At 38.1% G+C, this 21,272-nt stretch overlaps 1 protein-coding gene across 1 annotated transcript in view; it reads left to right on the plus strand.

The window, feature by feature from the left end:
* MYO5B (myosin VB) overlaps positions 1–21,272 on the plus strand; it is a 582,592-nt gene that overhangs the window by 320,024 nt on the left and 241,296 nt on the right. The window contains exons 8-10 of the mRNA XM_044681604.1: positions 4,389–4,496; positions 8,338–8,447; positions 15,438–15,703. Coding sequence (XP_044537539.1) covers positions 4,389–4,496; positions 8,338–8,447; positions 15,438–15,703 — 484 coding nt within the window. The remainder of the gene's footprint in view (positions 1–4,388; positions 4,497–8,337; positions 8,448–15,437; positions 15,704–21,272) is intronic.

The raw sequence follows: 21,272 nt of genomic DNA on the forward strand, positions 1-21,272 counted from the left end.
GGGAGGTTTCTTGCAGAAGGTATCATTGTCTCCTAATAATAATTAGACATTTTATAAACTGGATGGGAGAGAGAGAAAAATTCCAAGAATTGGCATGAACAAAACAGGAGAGCCCAAACTATTTCTCCAGATCACAGATGAGTCTGGGGGGACAAACATGTGGAGTTGGTGGAAGAAAGTGGTGGAACAGGACAGTATCCGGTTGAGGAGAGCATTTAGGACTTGACAGTGGTGTTTATGTGTTACTCAGTTGGCAAAGGAAAGACCTGACCAGACTGATGCCTAAGAAGGACTATTCTGATATTAGCACAAAGAATAGATTGGAGGTAAATGAGTGGATAAAGAAAGAGCAGTTAGGAAGCTATTTCATTAATAATGGTGATTACAAATGAGAGCCTATATCAGGACAATGGCAATGGGCATAAAAAAGGAGATGATGTAAGAAATGCTACAGAGGTGTAATAAACAAGATTGTGGACTGATTTGTTATAAGAGATGAGGAAGAAGAAAGACTTAAAAGTAACATCAAAGTTTCTACTTCTGGAGGCTGGATGATCAAATAGATACTTGTTTAACAAATAACGGCCCCATGTTATTGGATACTCAGTTTTTCCCAGTAAGTCCATTGTAAATTGAGCAGAAGACAAGCAATTAGAAAAAACAAAGTTCTGTCATGCCATGCTCTTTGCAATCCAAGGGAACAGGTGGAGGTGAGAAGCTTAGCTTTTGTGATGAAGAAAAAGATTATTTCAAAGGGCTAGTTTTGTGTGAAATGAACAAATAACAGTGATACCAGTTTGAGTATAATTGGGTCATTTTGTCCTGAGTACAACTTTAAAGTAATAGGAAACAAATCCTCTTAATTCTTTTCCACTTATGTGGTGTATTGATGTGGAAAAATGACTTTTCCATGATGCGTGCCTTGGAGTCACACAGAGCTTTTTGGGCTTCTGGGTAAAGCAATTCAAAACAACTTAATTTTGTCAGTAACTCATACTCCTGCATTTTCATTTGCCATCCAAGAGCATCTTGGAGCTAAATGAGAATTCGTTACTGTGCTCTAGTGCCCTGACAATAAAGCTTTCTTAAGACATTACAGGTAGATTGGCTATGTGGTTGCAGTCATCTGCATGTGGTAATCTGTAGTATTAATGCCTCTCTGTAATTGGGAACCACAAGTAGCCATCCTAGTAAGTGCTGATGGGTCTGGTGAGAATCCTTATCCCTTCATTGAATCCTTTTCTACTCCTCCTAAAATGTATTACCAGTCTCTAAGTTACAAAAATAACACTAATAAGACTCACTATCATGAGAGAGGAGAAGAAAGCATGTGAATGTATTACTGAAATTTGTTTGGGTGTGATCATCTTATTTTCTTCTATTAAAATGAGGATGGATTTGCCCTTTGCCATCTCCTTTTGCTTTCTCCATTTTGAGATGGATAGAGTTAAATGTTAGGTGTGACACTGGAACCCAGCACACAGAAGAATAAAAACCTGGGTTACAACTCAATCAGTAGCAGTATGGTATAGTGGATAGAGCCAATGGACTTGGAATCTGAAAGGGCTGAATCTTATCTCAGACATTTAGCAGCAGAATAACTCTGGGAAAGTCATTTAATTTCTGGTCTGGAGTTTCATCTATAAAATAAGGAGAGAGTGAACTCTTGGCAAGTCACTTAACTTTTCTGTGCCTCAGTTTCCTTGTCTGTAAAGGGAGATAATAAGAGTACCCAACTCATAGAATTATTTTGATTACTCAAGGAGTAAATATGTACAGTGCTTTGCAAACCTTAAAACAATATATGTTAGTCATTATTATTGACTTCTACAATAATAATGTCTATTCCCTTGCTCAGGTGTCTCAGTGAAATTCCTTTTGGAAGTTCTTATTTTATAAGTCCCCTGAATTAATCTTCTAACTGGATTTCATCAAGAGTTGTGTAGAAAGTGCATCTGTAGGGTTAAGCTGTGTCAGGAGGACCTAACTGGGATAGCACAGTAGAAAGGAAGGCATACTTCCCTCCTCCATCACACACATGAAATTCAAACTTGGAGGTCATACTCATACCAAGATCTTAATGTGGCTCAGATCACTCTAGATTCTACTGTTCCATTTAGGGCAAAATGGTACACTGAGGTGAAGGTGGTTTTTACTATTCCTCCATATCATGTTGGCTTTCCTTTTTCTGCTCCCATTGGCTACCTTTCCCCATACTGCAGTACCCCCACAGAGCTAGAACAGCAGCATCTTCTCCCAATCTTTAGCCCTAACACTTTGTTACTGGGATTTTCATCACCCTTAGTTCTCTGTGATAAGGGTTTTATGGAAGTGTAAATGATATTATAGTACCTCTATATGCATCAATAAGAAAAAATGGATAGATGATCATGGTATCTTGATCGATATTTATTGTTGCTTTAACCTAAATTATTTGGCGATAGATACTCTAATCTTTAGGCAATATGTGGTATGAGAAGTGTGATAGAACTTGATAACTAGGAAATTTGCCACTAAAACAGAAATAAGACAGGTGGCACAGTGGAAAGAGTGCCAGACCTGGAGTCAAGAAAAGGCACCTTCATGAGTTCAAATGTAACCTCAGACAAATTACTAGCCATGTGACCCTGGGCAAATCACTTAACCTTGTTTGCCTCAGTTTCCTTATGTATAAAATGAGATAGAGAAGGAAATGGCAAATTACTCCAATATCTTTGCCAAGAAAACCCCAGATGGAATCATGAAGAGTCAGATATAAGTGAAATGATTGAATAATAACAAATTTTTTAAATGAGCAACAAAGCATTCTTCTTGACTTCCAGGACCTCTATCTGCTATACAAAACTGCCTCTAGATTGGAGGTCTTTAATTTGGGGTTTACAGATTTGTACTTTAAAATATATTTGATTCTGTATTCCAATATAATTTGTTCCCTTTATAATCCTGTTTTATTTTATGCTTTTCAAATTATTATTTTGAGGTTTCCATGGGCCTCATTGGACTGCCAAAGTGGACCATTGCCCAAAATTGTTAAGAATCCCTACTCTAAGTATTTTCAGAGCACATGGTAATCATATAAAAACTTACCAACATGCTTTTGAAATGGATAACACTCCACAGAGAATTAGCTGACAACAAGTACACGCCATTGGCTTTGTCACATGTATCTGAAAGTGATTTATCTCCTAGGCTCCAGATGGAGCCTAGGAAACAGCTAAGATAAAAGAATTGAAACAAGATGCCTTCTTTGGGCACCATCTACAGTGGTTCAGTCAACTCTTTCTTCAAAGAAATTCTGAAACATTGCCAAGTCATGAAGACTCATTTATGGAAAAAGAGATTTATGATGTCAATTCATCAGGTCATTGCCACCAGAAATTTCAGAAAGCCTATCCTTCAGTAACCTGATCTTCTTGATCAGTTCAAATTATGCAGGAAAACGGTAGAAACTACACAAGATATGACTTCAGGTTACCTATAGAACTTACTGTTGCTTAGGAATACATAATCAGGAGGCCAGAATTATATATCTAAATCATTATCTTTCATAGACATATTTTTCATACTACAGATATAGACCCAAACATTCTTTTGAGATTTCTATAAATTGTCCTTACTGGAACCAATGTATTATCACAGATGAATCTTTACCTACACCTATCCAAACATAACACCAATTCATAAGGAGGACATTTTAATAGATATCATTGTACTGAATATGGCTTAATCTACAATTTTTACATAGAATTAAAAGAACCCAAGTAAAAACCTAGTGGAAGAAATTAAGACCATTTAGAAATAGGGGGAAGTATATTTATTTTTCCAGTATTCTTCCTGCTGTTGAAGTTTTCCCCGAGGGTGCCTTTGAACTTATGGAAAATGAATCTACATCCAAACAGTTTCATAAATCAGTCATTTTATATGCCTGTGCAAAAATTTGACAAATATTAAACATAAAGGAATAATAGAAAAATATTTCATCCCAGAATCATTTCTTTCTGAACACTGTCAAATGTAAAAGTAAGAATAAAATATCATCATTCCTGACTTCTATAAAGAGAAAATCACAGTCTTATTTTGTGTTTTAATCCATATTTTCATGTATCATATTTACTTAAGGGAATACTTTGTTACTGGTACAAGATTTTTTTGCTACTTTGTATTATTTAGTCATTCCCCCCCCCATTCTATTGATGTACATGAATCAGAAGTCTTCTGTACTTTGTGACTCTTTTGCCTTCTGGTATTGGAAATAAAATTCTAGGAATAAGATATAGAGGGAGGAGAGATCTTTTGGATTATTACATGTGAACTTCCTGTGAGAATAACATTTTTTGACAACACTTTTATACTTTTTCCCTTCCTCCTACTCCCCCCCTCCACGATAGCATGTGCCGAGGACTTTTTCTATGTCTCTCAGGGAAGAGACACAGCTATTGAAGGTGTGGATGATGCAGAAGACTTTGAGAAAACCAGACAGGCCTTCACTCTTCTTGGTAAGTTTTTTGAGGGGGTAGTGGAGCTGTTGGAGGAAACAGAAAATTAGAGGGGAAATGGTCTTGTAAAACATCTTTTGAGTGAAAATCTTGGGGGAGGGAATGTCCTATTCCCTGGATCAGATATCAAAGGATTCTAGGTTTACAGAGCTAGAATTCTAGGTTAAGGAGAATGCAGACTTCATTTACTAAGACAGAAAAGTTTAGGTGTTCTCATAGTTACTCAAAAAATGTTAGCTTCTCATCCCTTAGACCAGGGAAGCAGATGGAGAGGGGCTCTTTCAAGGAATAAATACATCTTCAGTGAAATTAATTATATACTTCTCTCCATCAAAGTATGGGTTTGGAAGCAGCACAGTGGGAAAACAAAAATAAAAACAAGCCCTCAACTATTTCTTGGGTGAGCCAGAATTTGGAATCACAGAGAATCTGAGCTGGTTCAGATCTTTTCAATCTATCGAGTTCAGCCTTTCACATTGGAGTGTGTAGGAAATCGTCTTCCACTAGCTGGAATAGATTGTCATCCAGCCTCCATTTCAGCACTTTCAGTAATGGAGAGCTCCCTCCTTTTGTCCTTCATGAATCTTTGTCATTGCTGACTTCCTGCTCTGATTGTTTAAAAGTATTTCTTTATGTTGAACAAAAATCAGCCTCCCTACAACTTCTACCTATTGTTCTTTGTTCTGCCTTTTTAAGTCAGGCTACACCTCTTTCAACTGTCTGAAGAGTAAGATCATGGCTTCCCCTACTCTTAGCTTTGCCATTCACTAACTGCATGACCTTAAATGAGTTGTTTCCCTTCTTTGGACCTCAAATTCTTCTTATATATAACACTTTAGGTATATTATCCTACTTAATTCTCACAAAAACCTTTTGAGATAAGTGTTGTTATTACTCATGATGAATAGTAAGTTTCAGAGGCAAGATTAAAAGTCAAGTCTTCCTGATTCCATATTCAGCACTCTACTATCCATTACTCTAGGTTGCCTCCTAAAATGAAGTCCAGGGCCCTTCCTAATTTTAAAATTCTATTATTCACTGATTATTATTAAATATTTATTGCACTGACAAATTTTCTCTTGATTTTGTCAGATATATTTCTAGAATACAGTCCCCAACTTCCTTTCTTCTTTGCAGTTCCTTGTACAGTTCTTTCAGGACCAGGGGATGATATCCTATTCTGCTAAGCTATGACTTTTAAATTCCTAATTGCAATCATCAAAGCAATCTTCATCATGAATTAATTTTATTATAACTAAAAGTGAAGGCAATTTTTCAATTCAATTCAATCAAAACAATACTTCTGGAAATCTCTTACAACCAAGAAATTACCTTGTTCAGTATATGAGGAGAGATTCATGAAGGGCTTCAACTAAATTCATTCAAGTAAATTGATCCTTAATAGGACAATTGAGGATGTTTAAATGTTCTTCTGAAGTTTTAGAGGGTAAGACGCTATCATGTTTACCCCCAAAATGCAGCTGTTGGAGAAGGAATACTGGTTTGGAATGACTATACCACATGGCTAACCAAGGGTGACATTTCTTAGCTTGAAATTAGGTCTGGATATTGCACAGCAAGCAAATCCCTTTGTAAGGAGAAAGGAAAATTGGGATCTCAGCTGTTGAAGTCAGCAGATAATGTTCCATTTTCCCAGTAGCTGAAGGATAGATCTGAATTGTTCTCCTTCCCTCATGTTCTCCCCTGCATTTCCCCCACTCCAGCACTCCCTTCTTGTGCCCTTTTATTGCAGAGTTGGAGGGAGAAGAGCATAATGTGTAGGGGTCTAAATGACACATGACATGACTCACTCCAATATTATTATTTTCTGCTTTTAAGGTCAGAGACAAGGTCTTTAAAAATTATCTTTTTATCAGTCCCACTAAGCAAAAAGTATGAGCCAATACTTGAAGAGGCATCATTTTTGGAGTCATTGGATGAAGAAATCTAGTGTAGAGCTTTAGAATTAGACTCCTGCTGAAAAACCTAAACAAATAGTAACTAAAATGTGGGGTATACTAAACTCTTAGAGCAGTTCCTAGCTTTAATAGCTTAAAACTTCACTGAGACTTTAGGGATACCCAGGAGTTGACCATTATTTAGTGTTTTTCAATTGTGTATGACTCTTCTTGATCCCATCTGGAGTTTTCTTGGCAAAAATACTGGAGTGGTTTGCCATTTTCTTCTCTGTTTCATTTTACAGATGATGAAATTGAGGCAAATGGGGTTAAGCAACTTGTCTAGGATCCAACAGCTATTAAATATCTGAGCTCAGATTTGAACTCAGGAAGATGAGTCTTTCTGACTTCAAACCCCATACTCTATCCACTGTATAACCCCCAGCCCATTGCTCCCCAGAACTGGGGAATATAACTCCAATGTGTCCTGACCAATACTATAAAATGAGATTTTAACTTTCCACAAACTGCATAATCTACTATTCCTAAGCCAGCCTAAATTTGTCTTTAGCATTCTTACCACCTTGGTAGTTCATAATCCCATTTCTGTCTTTCTGTGGTAACCCTCAGTAAAGCATTCCAAGTTACCTTAGAGACCTGTCACAGCAGTGGATGGTCATTTGATAATGAATTAGAGAGAAAGAAAAAAGGAAAACATTGAAAAACCTCAATTAAATGAATACCCTCAAGCCCTAGAGCCTCCTCCTCACTGCTGCTTTAGGCATACTAGGGAAACATTCAAAACCTGATATGAGCATGGAAGCTTGAAGAATTACTTTACAGATAAGTAGAATCCAAGGCTTTGCTTCCTGGAGGGGCGACATGAATTTGTCTTCAGGTCTTATTCTGAAGTACCATCCCCTAACTAGACCATATAAGTGGCGCTTTAACCTACCTCTCTTTGACCAGTTCTTTGAGATACCATGTAATGCCAGATGCTCATTTGGCCCTTGAATCATTTGAAGGATAAGGGTTGGGGGGTGAAAATATTAATCAAAACTAGAATGTGATTGTTTGTGTGGGTGTAAGTGCATTATTAACTTTCTGAATGATCTGTGACACTTTTTTCCCATCTTAGCTGGCTACTTCTTGTCTTCTAGCCTACATGCAGAGAATACAAACTCATTTTCCTATTAGCCTAAGTGAAAGTTGGGCTTTGCTTCTTTAAAAAAAATCCCATTATGAAAACTATAAATGTATGTTTTCATTATCCATACCTGGTGGCCCTATATTCTCCTAGAAAACTGAAATTCGACTGTGTATATTTATATCTACGTAAATTCAGGAAAAGATTTATCCAGGCTATGTTTAAGGTGTGGTTCTGATAGGTATAGTTTAGCAACGAATGGCTTGTGAAGAGACTGGCAACTGGCTTGCCATCAAAGCCCTTATCATAACAATCCCCCATAGAATCCCTGATAGCCCTTTAGATGTGTGTCACAGATGTTTGCTGGAGATTATATTTGGAGAATGATTATTACAGATAAATTGCCTCTCCTTGGAGAACCATAAAAATGTCCTTAAAACCTCTAGTTGAAATGAAGTCCAAGATGAGTCTGCCTGATGGCCACCTATGTTTTGCTTCTAAACAAGTTAAAATGCTCCCTTAATCTAGCCAATATGACCCAGGTGGCTCTGGGTGAAGGTTTAATTGTTCATCCCAGGAACCCTTTTCACCTTCAGCACTATTCCTTTGAATGACTATTACCTGTCAAGGGTCTTAGAAATGGTGAAATTATTGGCTCTGAACAAAAATCAAACACACACACACACACACACACACACACACACACACACACACATCCTTTAAGACAGTAAAAATCTCTCTTTCTGTCCTGCCATGGAAATTGGGAGTAATTGATTCCTTCCCCTTTATCTTTTAGGAGTGAGAGAGTCCCATCAGATAAATATTTTTAAGATAATTGCTTCTATCCTGCACCTTGGAAATGTGGAGATTCAAGCTGAACGCGATGGAGATTCCTGTAGCATATCAGTGAGTTGAATGCCCCTGCTATCTACACGATCCTTACAATTTATTGTGTGGCTATAGAGTTTATACTACTCATGCACTGTTTTCCACTCAAAGAATATGAGGAGTTTTTTATTTCTAACGATAATGTTTTCTTAGCCTGCATCTTGATGATGGATGTGATTTACTGGGTGGTGGTGCCTTTTAGAAAGAACTAACTTCTTTTTGGCCCATATGCTTTCTGCAATGGAATTGAAGAATCATCTGACTCCAATATTCTTATTTTGTGTTCCCACCAAAGCCTGTTCAATATTGCTATATGTTATATAGCTATGGATATTATCAAGTGCCCCCAGGCACACAACACCCTACAAGATATTGTTATCAGAAAGAGCTTTGTGGAAGGCTTTGTGCTAGATATTCCACTGTGGGGAAAAGAAATAGCAGATACCAGCCCTGGTCCCTACCTCAGAGGATTTTTTCCCTCTACTTAGAGATAAAATAAATATATGAGAATAGTTATAGACACAAGTCAGAAGTATCAAGCAAGAGCTACCCATAGTAAGCCCTAGATTAGATTGTTTGTACTTAAAGAGCCATTCTTTGTAACATTAAGACTTCTGAGGTCTAAATACAAATGCATATGTTTTCATGACTATTTGTCTGTTTCCCCCACTATATCACAAATTTTTTGAGGGCATGTAGTAAGTATGGTGTTTTATAGTTCTCCTTTCCTATAATGCAATGATAACACCGTGCCTTAAAAAGAGGTAATGCACAGAGAAAGCCAGTCAAATCAGCCAACCAGTCAGTTGCTTGTAATCAGTCATTCCATCAGTACGCAGCCATCAAACACCCACTGTGTGCCAGGCACTGTGCTGTGCTGAGTAAAATAATGTAAAAAAAAGATGTAAGATAAGTCTATTCTGGCTGTTTCTATGTTCAGTGACATATACCAAACTATAAGGCATTATTCTGGTCCTCAAGAAGATTACAATTTATCTAGTATACTCTAAACTCTACAGAAAGTCAATAGAATCATGGGAAAATAAACTGTTATTTGTCTATTGTATCTTAACTAAGTGACTTTTTGGTTCAGTCAGTGTTTTTTGGGAAACATAGTTTCATGGAAAGAATGATGGATTTGAAGTTAGGATATGTGGTTGCAAATCCAGGATCTGGCTCTTGCTATTCATATAACTCTAAGTAGTTTGACCCTATTTAATTAGTGTTTAGACCTCATTGTTCTCTTCTGTAAAGTGGGGTCCCACTTACCCTATCCACTTCACAGAGACACTGCCACACAAATACTTTCAAAACTTCCAGAATGCTTTGTATATATTTTATGTGCTTTCCAAAGCTTTCATGGCTGAGAGACTTTTCATTGGGAAACTCTTGAGTTGGAGAGATTCAAAGGAATGACAGATGATGCTCTCAAGGGCTTAGATGTTTTAGAGGTGAAAGTGAAGCTCAGGCTGAAAGAAGGTTCCAAGTGGTAGTAAAGCAAGGTTAATAAAGCAGACCCAACAGATCAAGGGACACCCACAAAGCCCCACAATTGTGAAGTGGTCGGAAACTGAATCCAGGTTTTCCATTTCCTCCTCTACAACCCTGTCAGTAGAAAGCAGCACCCTACAGGGCCTTTCTCTCAAGACTTAGTTTTACCTTGTTCCTATAAGGCACATGTAGTGACTTTTCTGGATGGACTTCTCTACAGTGGGTGGAACATCCCATGCTGGGCAATTTTTATTTTTAATTAAAGCATTAAAATATGCTATGCAACTGCCACTGTTACCTTGGAGATGCTATAACATACAATGACTTGAACACCAGAGGCAATTTGTTTCCTATATTTGGCAACCTGGACCCATAAAACTCATCTGTTCCCCACAATGCAGAGTATTTTAATGGATTTAGCAACATTTAATTAAGCTTAAATGTAATTGCATGATGCCAAATCAGTCTGTTATCACTGTTAATCGACAGTCAGAAGGGCAGGAGAGATTGCATATGCTCCGTGTACCCTGCTTCAGAAGTAGTGATACCAGCGTCTGGACTGGTTCTCCAAGCAGCACATGTTCTAGCTTCCCAATTCTTTTCTATGCTCACCTGGTGTTATATGACTAGGGTCTTGGATGCCTTCAGTAGTTGTCCCTCTCAGAGTCCTCTCTGACTGGCATCTCACTAAACTTACATTTTGCAAGCCTCAGTGAGAAAGTGAGTAGGCAATACTGGAGTGGCTCCTGTTGCCAAGAGTGCATTTGAACATCAGGGGACCCAGGAGTGGTGCTAGACCTTGCGATTAAGCACTTCTTGGAAGCAGGTCAGACTCAGCCAGTTGGGGACTTGCCAGCTCCAGGTCTGCCAAGAACCCTCTAGTCCCTTTATATGAAGACAGACAGCTTTAAGTCAGGGGTGCCAATCTAGGTAGAACAAGGGCATTTTGTGAACCCTCAGTGCTGCTGAGCATGAAGTACAAAACCAAAAAAATATCCAGCATCTCTGGACAGTTAGCCAAAAGAAATGCCATTACTAAGTAAACAGAGAGGCAAGATACTAGCTGGTGATCAGGAAACCTAGTCTCTACTCCTGGTTCTGGTTTCAACTTTCCAAATGAGCTTGGACAGGTGACCTCAGACAAGTGAACAAACTTGACTGAATTTCAGTTTCCTCATTTGTAAAATGAGGGACTCAGATTGTCTTGAAGGCTCCTTTTAGTTCTAATGTCTTATGATGATAATAGCTCACATTCAAGTTTATCATATATTTTACTCAAGAGCTTTCCCAGGACAGTGGGGGTTGCTCAATATATAAAGCACCAGGCCTGGAGATGGAAGGACCTGGGTTCAAATCTAGCCTCAGACCCTTCCTAGCTGTGTAACCCTTCACAAGTCACTGAACACTGTTTGCCTAACCATTGCCTTTCTGTCTTAAGAGTTGAGACTAAGACAGAAGAGAAAGGTTTAAAAAAAGATGACCTTTCTCTCTGCTCACCAAACCCAGCCCCCAGTGTTATCCTTCCCTTTTCAGATGATCTTCATTTACCCAGGATGTATTATCATCTGGGGAAACCTGGAAAGTTTATTAAGAAAATTTTATAGAACTTAATAAATTTTATAAATTTATAAGACAATTTTATAAAGCTTTAGACACTATATGAATGTGAACTTTATAAAGTTTTAGAGCTAAAAGAACCTTCAAGATCATCATCTCCAAAATTTTAGTTGCTGCCACACCTGGAGTCAGGAAGATCTGAGTTCAAATCTGATCTCAGATATTTCTTGGCTTTGTGACCTTGGAGAAGTCACTGTTTGCCTCCATTTCCTTAAGTGTAAAATTTGTATTGAACATCACCTACCTTGCAGAATTGCTATGATAATCAAATGGGATGATAATAATCATAAAAGGTGCTTAGCACAGTGCTTTGCATATAGTAGGTGCTATATAAATGTTTATTCCTTCTCTTCAAACCCCTTGATTTACAGATGAGAAAACTGAGGCCCATATAGACTTTGCACCTTATTAGTTGCAAGTTTCCATCACTAGAAGTTATGCTTTCTTTTGCCTTTACTTATTTTTAAACCCTTACCTTCTATCTTAGAATCAATACTGTGTATTAGTTCCAAGGCAGAAGAGCATTAAGGGCTAGGCAATGGGGAGTAAGTGACTTACCCAGGTTCACACAGCTAGGAAGTGTCTGAGCCAGATTTGGACCTAGGACCTTGCATCTCTAGGTCTGGCTCTCAATCCATTGAGCCACCCACCTGCTCCCTTTTGCCTTTATTTTTGAACCCAGCATTTAGCACAGTGCTAAATACCACTGTGGCGCAGATTAAGCACTTAATGAATGCTAATTGACTACCAGAAATTGTGTGAAGTATGTGTAGTACAAGTTTTATTATTAACATTTTGCAGGTTTCTCAAGATCACACAAATGGTACAATCCAAACTTGAATCCAGGTTCTGTGACTCCAAATCAAGTACTTTTTCAACTATATCATTCCACAGAAATAGAAAACAGAAATATAAAAAATAGAAATATGAAAAATAGAAAAGCCTCTGGGAGCTAGACTTCAGCAGGAAGGTGGCTTGGTGGTCAGCATTCACTTTCCCAGAACAAGCTGTCATTTACATCTTACAAGGCAGCCTCAGGCGGAGACTTGTCCCATGAGCAATTTGAAGCCATTATGTGATGGCACATCTTGTTCTGAAGGATTCCATTTCATCCTCAAAGTTAATATGCTTTCCAGCAGACTGCTGGATTATCAGCTTCCCCAGGTGGACATAGGCAGGGAGCATCTCAAAGAATGAGCTAATTCTTACTGAAGGAAATACATACAGAAGGAGACTTGCAGGTTTTCTTGTAGGACCGACATACTGATTTTGATCAATCAGAAGGAGAATCTTTGAGTTTAGTTAAACTTTTCCATTTGAGTATTTTCAAGTCCACAAAAGATAGGAGCTTGAATTCAAGGAGGAGTTTTATTACTCTCAGTACTTGGCACATAAATGTTTAGTGATTGATTGATTGATTTTATTGATCTATGAGTACATATCTCATTTAGGAAGCTGGAGATCATGGAACTGATTATGGGATCATAGACCTAGGGTGGGAAGGGATCTGAGAAGCCATCTAGTCATGTCCCCCCTCATTTTTTATTTGAGAAAACTGAGGCTTAAGGGGGTTAATTGACTTGTGCAAAGTTTCACTGGTAAGGAGGACTAGAGATGGGATTTGAACTTGTATCCTCTTGATTCCCAAGCCAGAGCTCTTGAGCTCCTCCTGTGGGCTGGGAAACAATACCTGCTCCTAGATAGCTTATACACTACCCTAGGAAATGGAGTCTGGGGAGGCAGGCTTCCAGGGTTTCGGGGTGAAAGTCTGGAGACATTTACCATGAAAACACTTTCCTAAAACACCCTGTTGCTGCTGCTTATACAACAACAATAGTTGATAGTTACTTTGCCTTTTCAAGCAGCAGTTTCCCCATCTTTTAAATAGGGGAAATGGGTTTAGATCAGAGGGAAGATTTTGGGATTCTTTGCCTCATTCAGTACCATCAGGCCCCACCTTAGACTTCCAGGGGTCCTGAGCCTGTTAGTTACTGTAGTTCCTTGCCTAGTCCCACCAATCTGGAAGCCTCCCCACCCATATCCAGGCTCTGCTGGATGAATCCTAACATCAATGAGACATTATTGAATGAAGATTCATTCTTCACCTCTTTTTATTCTAGTTCTAGCCTACCACTGACTACTTCTGTGACAGTGGACTTCCTTTTCTTTTTTTGGACCTCATTTTCTTCATCTACAAAATGAAGAATTTACTATATGAGATTATTTACCATCTCAGGGAGAGGGAAATAGAGGAGGGTGGGAAGGAGGAAAAGAATTCTTAACTCAAAATTAAAAAAAAAGGAACAAATGTTAAAAATTGTTTCTAGGTGTAATTGGGGAAAAATGGGGAAAAAATTTTAATGAAGGATTTAGACCCTGAAGACTCCTATTGCTGTGATCTCTAGGTCACTTGTTCTGAGTGGCTTCATAGACCTGTGGAATTTAAAGCTGGAATGGGTCTTAGAGCTAGACCAGTGCTGCCTTCTCATTTTACAGATAAGTTGACATGACTTTATCCAACACCCTTACTGGTAGCGGAGAATAGAAAGGGCCCCCCTATGACACCAAACACAATGCTCTGTCTACCACCTTAGAGCTAGGCTAAAATTTAGGTCCCAGTCCTTGCCTTCTGACTTGACAGTAACAAAGCTTTGTATCTTTATTGAGTGTGTGTATGTGTGTGTTTATGTTTTATATACTTCCAATAGATTTCACTGCTTTAAAAACATTAACAATTTAAGCCCAATCCTGACCCTTTTGCGGTACTAGGAATCACTGAATCTACTTTGGAAAGCTTCCCAGATATGGTTAATACTAAATTTTAACATCAAATTTGAGCTATTAGGTGTCCTAGGTTAATGGCATCCAAAGTCCCTTTCAGTTTTGGATTTTTATCTCTATCATCTAGTCCATGTTATTCATTTTACAGGGGAAGAAACTGAGGCCCAGAGAAGGTCATTGTCTTTGTTTTAATGTCATATCATGTGAGTAGCAGAACCAGAATTAGAATTTCTCACTCCTAATTTTAGTTTGTTATTCAGTCATTTCAGTCATGTATGACTCTTCAAGACCCCATTTGGAGTTTTCTTGACAAAGATATTGGACTGGTTTGCCATTTCCTTTTCCAGCTCTTTTTACAGATGAGGAAACTGAGGCAAATGGGGTTAAGTGACTTATTCAGGGTCACACAGCCAGTAAGTGTGTCTAAGGCTGTATTTGAACTTGGGAAGATGAATCTTTCTGACTCAGGTCTGGCACTTTCTCCACTGTGCCATCTAGCTGCCCTCATCTTCATGTAAGAGTCCCAAGTAAGAAGATGCAGTCAAGTTTCCCTTTTAAGAACCAAGCTAAACACTGGATATAAGAATCTGTAGGCAAAGCTTGTCAATCCTCTAGTGTTGATCTCCTTCACCCTGACTATTGCTCCCTGCACTCACTTTCACTTTAATAGCTTACAATTTCTCAAGGTGTCAATCTTTATTCTACCTCCTTCAGTCATGTATCCCTCCCTGCCAATTAGGTGGCGGCAGTCAGTAATAGATGAGGAAACCAACAGCACCAGAGAATACCATGGGCGATTTTTAAAGCTGTAATAATTTGGTCATTAGCAAGTGTAATGATCAATTCCTATGGCACCAATCTAGTAACAAATTATATCACTGAGTAGCTTATTCAAGGAACTACATTCATGGGCATAAATAGAGTTCTAGAATGCCAAAGAGGGCAAGACTCTCTTGATTGTTCTCAACTCCTGAACTCAGGGTGACTGAGACATAGGTGGAAAAATACTTTATATGGTGTGTGTGTGTGTGTGTGTGTGTGTGTGTGTGTGTTCATGGTCTGGGAACATAACTCACCACTCTCCCACTAAATTATTTCCTTTCCATCTCTCTGTGTCAGCCCCAGGATGAACACCTCAGGAATTTTTGTCAATTGCTGGGAGTTGAGCACAGTCAGATGGAACATTGGCTGTGCCACCGCAAACTGGTCACTACCTCTGAGACCTATGTCAAGACCATGTCTGTGCAGCAGGTGGTCAATGCCAGGAATGCCTTGGCTAAACACATCTATGCCCAGCTGTTCAACTGGATCGTGGAGCATATCAATAAAGCTCTCCATACCTCCCTTAAGCAGCACTCCTTCATTGGCGTCCTGGACATCTATGGGTAGGAATAATCCTCTGACTTTCAATAATTCTCTTCCCTAACTACTTCTTTATACAGTATATCATTGTTACCTAATAGCAGCAACAATATATATGCATATATATATACATACATACATACATACATATGTATACATAGATATATGGTGCATTAAGATTTGCTATTATTATTATTATTCCCATTATACAGTTGGAGAAACTGAGGCATACAAAGGTTAAGTAACTTGCCCAGGGGCACATAGGTAGTAAGTAACTAGGCCAGGATTTGAATTGTGGTCTTTCTGACTCCAAATCTAGCTCTCTATCCACTGAACCTCCTAGGTGTATTAAGGAGCTAGGCATCAGAGTAAATTGGAAAGAGAACTATATTCAGAGTTGGAGAGTCTTGATTTCAAACCCAGCCCTGATGCTTACTACCTGTGTGAACATGAGCAGGATGTATAACTTGTATAGTACTCAGTTTCCTCATTTGTAAAATGAGAAGTTGAATTAGATAGTCTCTGAGGTCTCTTCTAATGCAAAATCTATGATCCTGTATTCTGGAAGGGACCACAGCTATCTTATCCCATCCTTGATGGATGAGAAAACAAGACTGGAAAATTTAAATGATTTATCCAAAGTCACACAGCTAGTCAATTGAAAGAGGCTGGGCTATGATTCTGATCAAGTCATAGTAATAGCTCACATTTCCACAGCACTACGAAATTTCTAATGGACTTCCTTATAGCAATCGTGAAAGCTAGGTATACTGTATTATTTGTGTTTTGCAGATGAGAGAGTGTAAGTTATTTGTCCAAGGGTGCAAAACTACTCATTATCAGAGCCCATCATTCAAACTCAGCTCTCTCATGGTTTTACCACAGCATGATTAGGCTGATCGTTATTCAAGGTGACTTTGGAAAATTTGTTTCTGTGCCACATACATTATACTCAGGGAAACCTTATATCGGACTCTTTGTTGTATATGAGATGTGTATTATACAGTCACTGGTTGTGTGTCCTGTCCCCACACTTACAGGCTGAAACTAAATACTGAGCTCATTGAAAGAAATTTTTCATTTTTTTAAAACAATGATCCAACTTCTTTTCTTGTGTTCTGACCAGAAGGTGATGTGTTAGATTGTGAAAGGGAACTGAAATTAGAATCAGGAGACCAATAAATAGCTATGTGATAGTGGCTAATGCATTTCACTTTTCTGTGCCTCAATTTCCTCATCTATAAACTAAGTTAAATTAGGTTATGATTAAAGACGCTTCTAGATCTGAGATACTCTAATACTGGAGTTTGAGAAATAGCACCACTAATTTCCAAATAAGTACTTAAACTTGTCTTTTCAGCTACAAGATTTCTGTTTTGAAGAATTTTAGGATTTTTTTGTTTGTTTGTTTCTTAATTTAAGTTCAGTGATTCCTTTTACCTGCTTGCCCTCACAGGAAGAATATGGCCAGAAGGGGATAATTATTTTATTTTTTTAAACCCTTACTTTCTGTCTTGTTAATAACACTAAGATAGAAGGGCAGAGGCTGGGCAAACAAGGTTAGGTGACTTGGCAAGGGTCATACATCTAAGAAGTATCTGAGGGTCTATTTGAACCAGGTCCTTCCAACTCCAGGCCTGACTTTCTATCTACGCAGTGGTTCCCAAACTTTTTTGGCCTACCGTTCATTTTCCAGAAAAAATATTACTTAGCCCCCTGGAAATTAATTTTTTTTATTTTAATAGCAATTAATAGGAAAGATAAATGCACCTGTGGCCATCACCACCTCTCTGGATTGCTGCAGCACTCACCAGGGGGCGGTAACACCCACTTTGGGAATCACTGATCTACTGTGTCATCTAGCTGCCCACAGGTCATCATTTTAATGAGGGATGTCAAATATCTGGCTATAGCAGACTGGGAGTGAGCTCAGTAAGTTAAGGTAGCTAGTGGTATAGACTAGGAAACATTATCAGATGAGTTCCAAAAGGATGTTACACCTAAACCCAAGGAAGGTCACAATGATATTTTCTACCATATGAGACGTGCCCCTCTATTGGGACCAATTCATTATAAAAGAGTTATGTGCTGGGTAAATTTGGATATATTCTCTCTTGCACCTGCATGTTTCTTTTTCTTTGACCTAACTTCTTCCTATGAAGAGGAGGCCAAGAATAGATTAATGCCTATTGGGTCTTTAAGTTATAAAAGTAATGGCCTCTGACTAAAAATAGAGACCCTGATGTTAGCATGGAAGTACACTCGTGCCACAGTCGAAACAATTGCTGAGTGTGCTGAAACCAGAAGGTTTCCAAGAGAAGTGTGTCTTGGGACCACTGTAATGGGAAATCCTATTGAGCATGGAGAATTAGACCAGAAGGACTCTGTATCAAATGCAATGATCTATTTACTTTTTAAAAAATTCTTATTAATCTGCTGTTGTGAACATTGCTCACATATAGAATTAATAGGATGATAGTATAGGATAGTATAGAAAGAGCATGAGAAGGGAATCAACCAAAATATCCAAATTTTTGTTGTTGTGCTGAGTAGAAGATAAAATTTAAGAGTGATAAGTGCAAAGTCAACTCTTAAGAGAAGAGAGGCACAACTAGTCAGAAATCAATCTGAAAAAAGATCTTCAGTAGATTCAGTGAACTTCAGCAAATTGCAAGCAAAATATGAATCAAACATTATAATATAGTAGTAAAAAAGTCCATAATCTTAGAATGTATTAAGACAATTAATGCTGATTGTCCTACCATATTCTGTCCCGTTTAGGCCACATCTCATAATTATGTTACATTTTGGAATGTCATATTTAAGGAATGACACTGACAAACTAGAGCATGTCCAGAATGGTGATCAGGATGGTAGGTAAAAGGATGAATGGCATGATCATTAATTTGGTCAAAGGAACTAAGAATGTGTAGTCTGGAGTAAACACTAAAGAAGAGATCCAGATAGAGAAGAAAGTGGAAGAGAAGAAGAGAGAAAGACAAACAGGCAAAATAATCCACATATTGAAAAGATCTGATATTAATATGATGTCTTATACCCATCTTCCACCATCTCTGCAAAGAAGTAGGGAGAGATGTCTTCTCACATTTTTTCTTTGAGGCTAAGCTTGGTCATTATTTTCAAGCATTCAGTTTTGACTGACTTTAACAATTTCTAATATTGATTCTCAAACACCATAGAAAGTTTTAAAAAAGTCACACATATAGGCAGGAGATGATAGACCCAACACTTATGAGAATAATTATAATCACAATATTAAAAGCTAGTATTTGTATAGTGCTTTAATGTTTGCAAAACATAACACATTAACTTATGTGAACCTTACAACAATCCCTGAGGAAGGTACTAATATTCTCCCTTTTTATAGATGAGCAAACCGAGGCTTAGCAATTGTGATAAGTAATTCTCTGAATCAGGATTTGAACTCCAGAGTTTTCAATCCAGCACCCTATCCCGTGTTCCACCCAGATGCCTCATTTGGAGAGAAGACACAGAAAAGCTCTTGGGACAAATGATGGCAGATACAACTAATAATAAAGTACTCCAGGGAGATAGGAAACAGCAATAAAGACATCCTCTCTAGATCCCACTAAACCATTCTTGCTGAGGGCAAGAGCTTCTGATTAGGCAAAAAGATCTAAGATTTTAAGCAGGAAGTTTCTAAGCCTGAGCAAAAGAATATGAAAAATGGTAAATGCTTTCTGAACTTCTAGCCATGTGAGGGAAAAGGTAGAAAAAGCCTGTAAAATCACCTTTTTCCAATAAGAAGCAGCCACAATGGAAAAAAGTCTTTGCCCTTAAACTGTTATGTTTCTTGTGAATGTATGTATAGTTTTTCCCAACTAGAGGATATATAAATTTATTTGGCACTCCCTACTATCCCTTTCTCATATTAGGACTAGATAGAGTGAACCAAAAGTTTTAAGCTTTAAGAGTGTAGAACTTGGGCAGCTAAGTAGCATAGTAGATAGAAAGCCAGACTTGGAATTGTGAGGAGGTAGATTCAAATCTGCCCCCAGATACTTCTTAGGTATGTTGCCCTGTTCATGTTACTTAACCCTGATTGTATAGTCTAGAGTTTTAGAAGAAAAAAAAGTTTGAAACTGCATTAAAACTTAAATGGTACTAAAAGTTTTGGAACACTGTGTGTTTTGTTTTAACAGTTATCTAAAAGATGGCCTAGAACATGTTTCCTTTTTGTATATAGAGAAGGTAAATAGTTGTCTAAGACACCATTAAGTATCTTCTTCAAGGAATAGCCTAATTTCCTATAAATCAGGAAGAGGGAAGATACCTATAGCACAGATTGACTTTTCTCAAGCTTTGATCGTGGAGTTATATGAAACTTGCATGGTTTTTTTTCCTAATCAACCCTGATTTGTTATGGTTTCTATGTTCCAAAAGCTGGCCTAATGCTTTACAAATTGGGTGATTTTTACAAATTTCCTGAATCCTGAACTTATTTTTATAGCCATTAACTAGTTAATTAATTTTCAGTTTTTCTTCAATCTTGGTTAATTCTGGGTTGAGGAATTATAGATTGAGAGACAGGCTCAGAGACAGGAGGTCCTAGCTTCAAATCTGGCTTCAGACACTTCCTAGCTATGTGACCCTAGGCAAGTCACTTAACTCCCATTACCTAGCCCTTACCACCCTTCTTACTGCCATGGAACCAATACACAGTTTTGATTCTAAGATGGAAGATAAGGGTTTAAAAAAAAAAGGAGTCAGTGTAGGCAAGTCAGCTAATTCAGGATGGATTGATAGATAGGCAGAGCTGGGTTATAAGTTTATAGCATCAGCACTAGTGAAATTGAAAAGGAAGGTCGGCATAGTTAGCTCTGAGGACACAGACTAGAAGATATTTGTTCTCTACTCATTTTAATGCTACTGTTAAAGATAGCTATAAGTACCATGGATAGAGCACCAGGCCTGGAGTCAGGAACCTGATTCATTTTCCTGAATTCAAATCCAGCCTCAGATACTTCTTTGTGACTCTGGGCAAGTCGCTTAATCCTGTTTGCCCCAGTTTCTCATTTGTGAAATGAGCTGGAAAGAAATGACAAACCACTCTAGCATCTTTGCCAAGAAAACCACAAATTGGGTCATGACGAGTTGGTTCCAACTGAGAAAACTGAGAAAACAAGAAGGAGGTCTATCCTTGGACCTTGTGGATCCCTGATTATACTGAGGAAGTTAGTGGTCCACAAGGGAATCCTTCCCAGAATCGAAGCAAATATGTCAGAATTACTTCTCTGGGGGTCTGACCTATTTGGACTTTGGATTAACGCATGTTAATGTTGCATTCTGATGTCTTGTGTTATAGGGAACAAAAACTGTACATTCCACATCAGCTGGGTGCCAAATATGACATAATGTAACATGTAGAAAGGAAAAAGAACTAAATCTATAGTTCAAAGAACAGGAAAGCATTTTGGCAGTCTTTTCAGAAATGAAAGCAGCATTAACATATTTATTCTACTCCTAATTGTTGTACTTGTAGAAGCAGAGTAGGGGAATGGCTAATATGACATGACAGATGATCAGATGTTATTTATGCTTATCTCTGGA

The sequence above is a fragment of the Gracilinanus agilis genome, chromosome 1, assembly GCF_016433145.1.
Source record: "Gracilinanus agilis isolate LMUSP501 chromosome 1, AgileGrace, whole genome shotgun sequence".
Lineage (NCBI taxonomy): Eukaryota > Metazoa > Chordata > Mammalia > Didelphimorphia > Didelphidae > Gracilinanus > Gracilinanus agilis.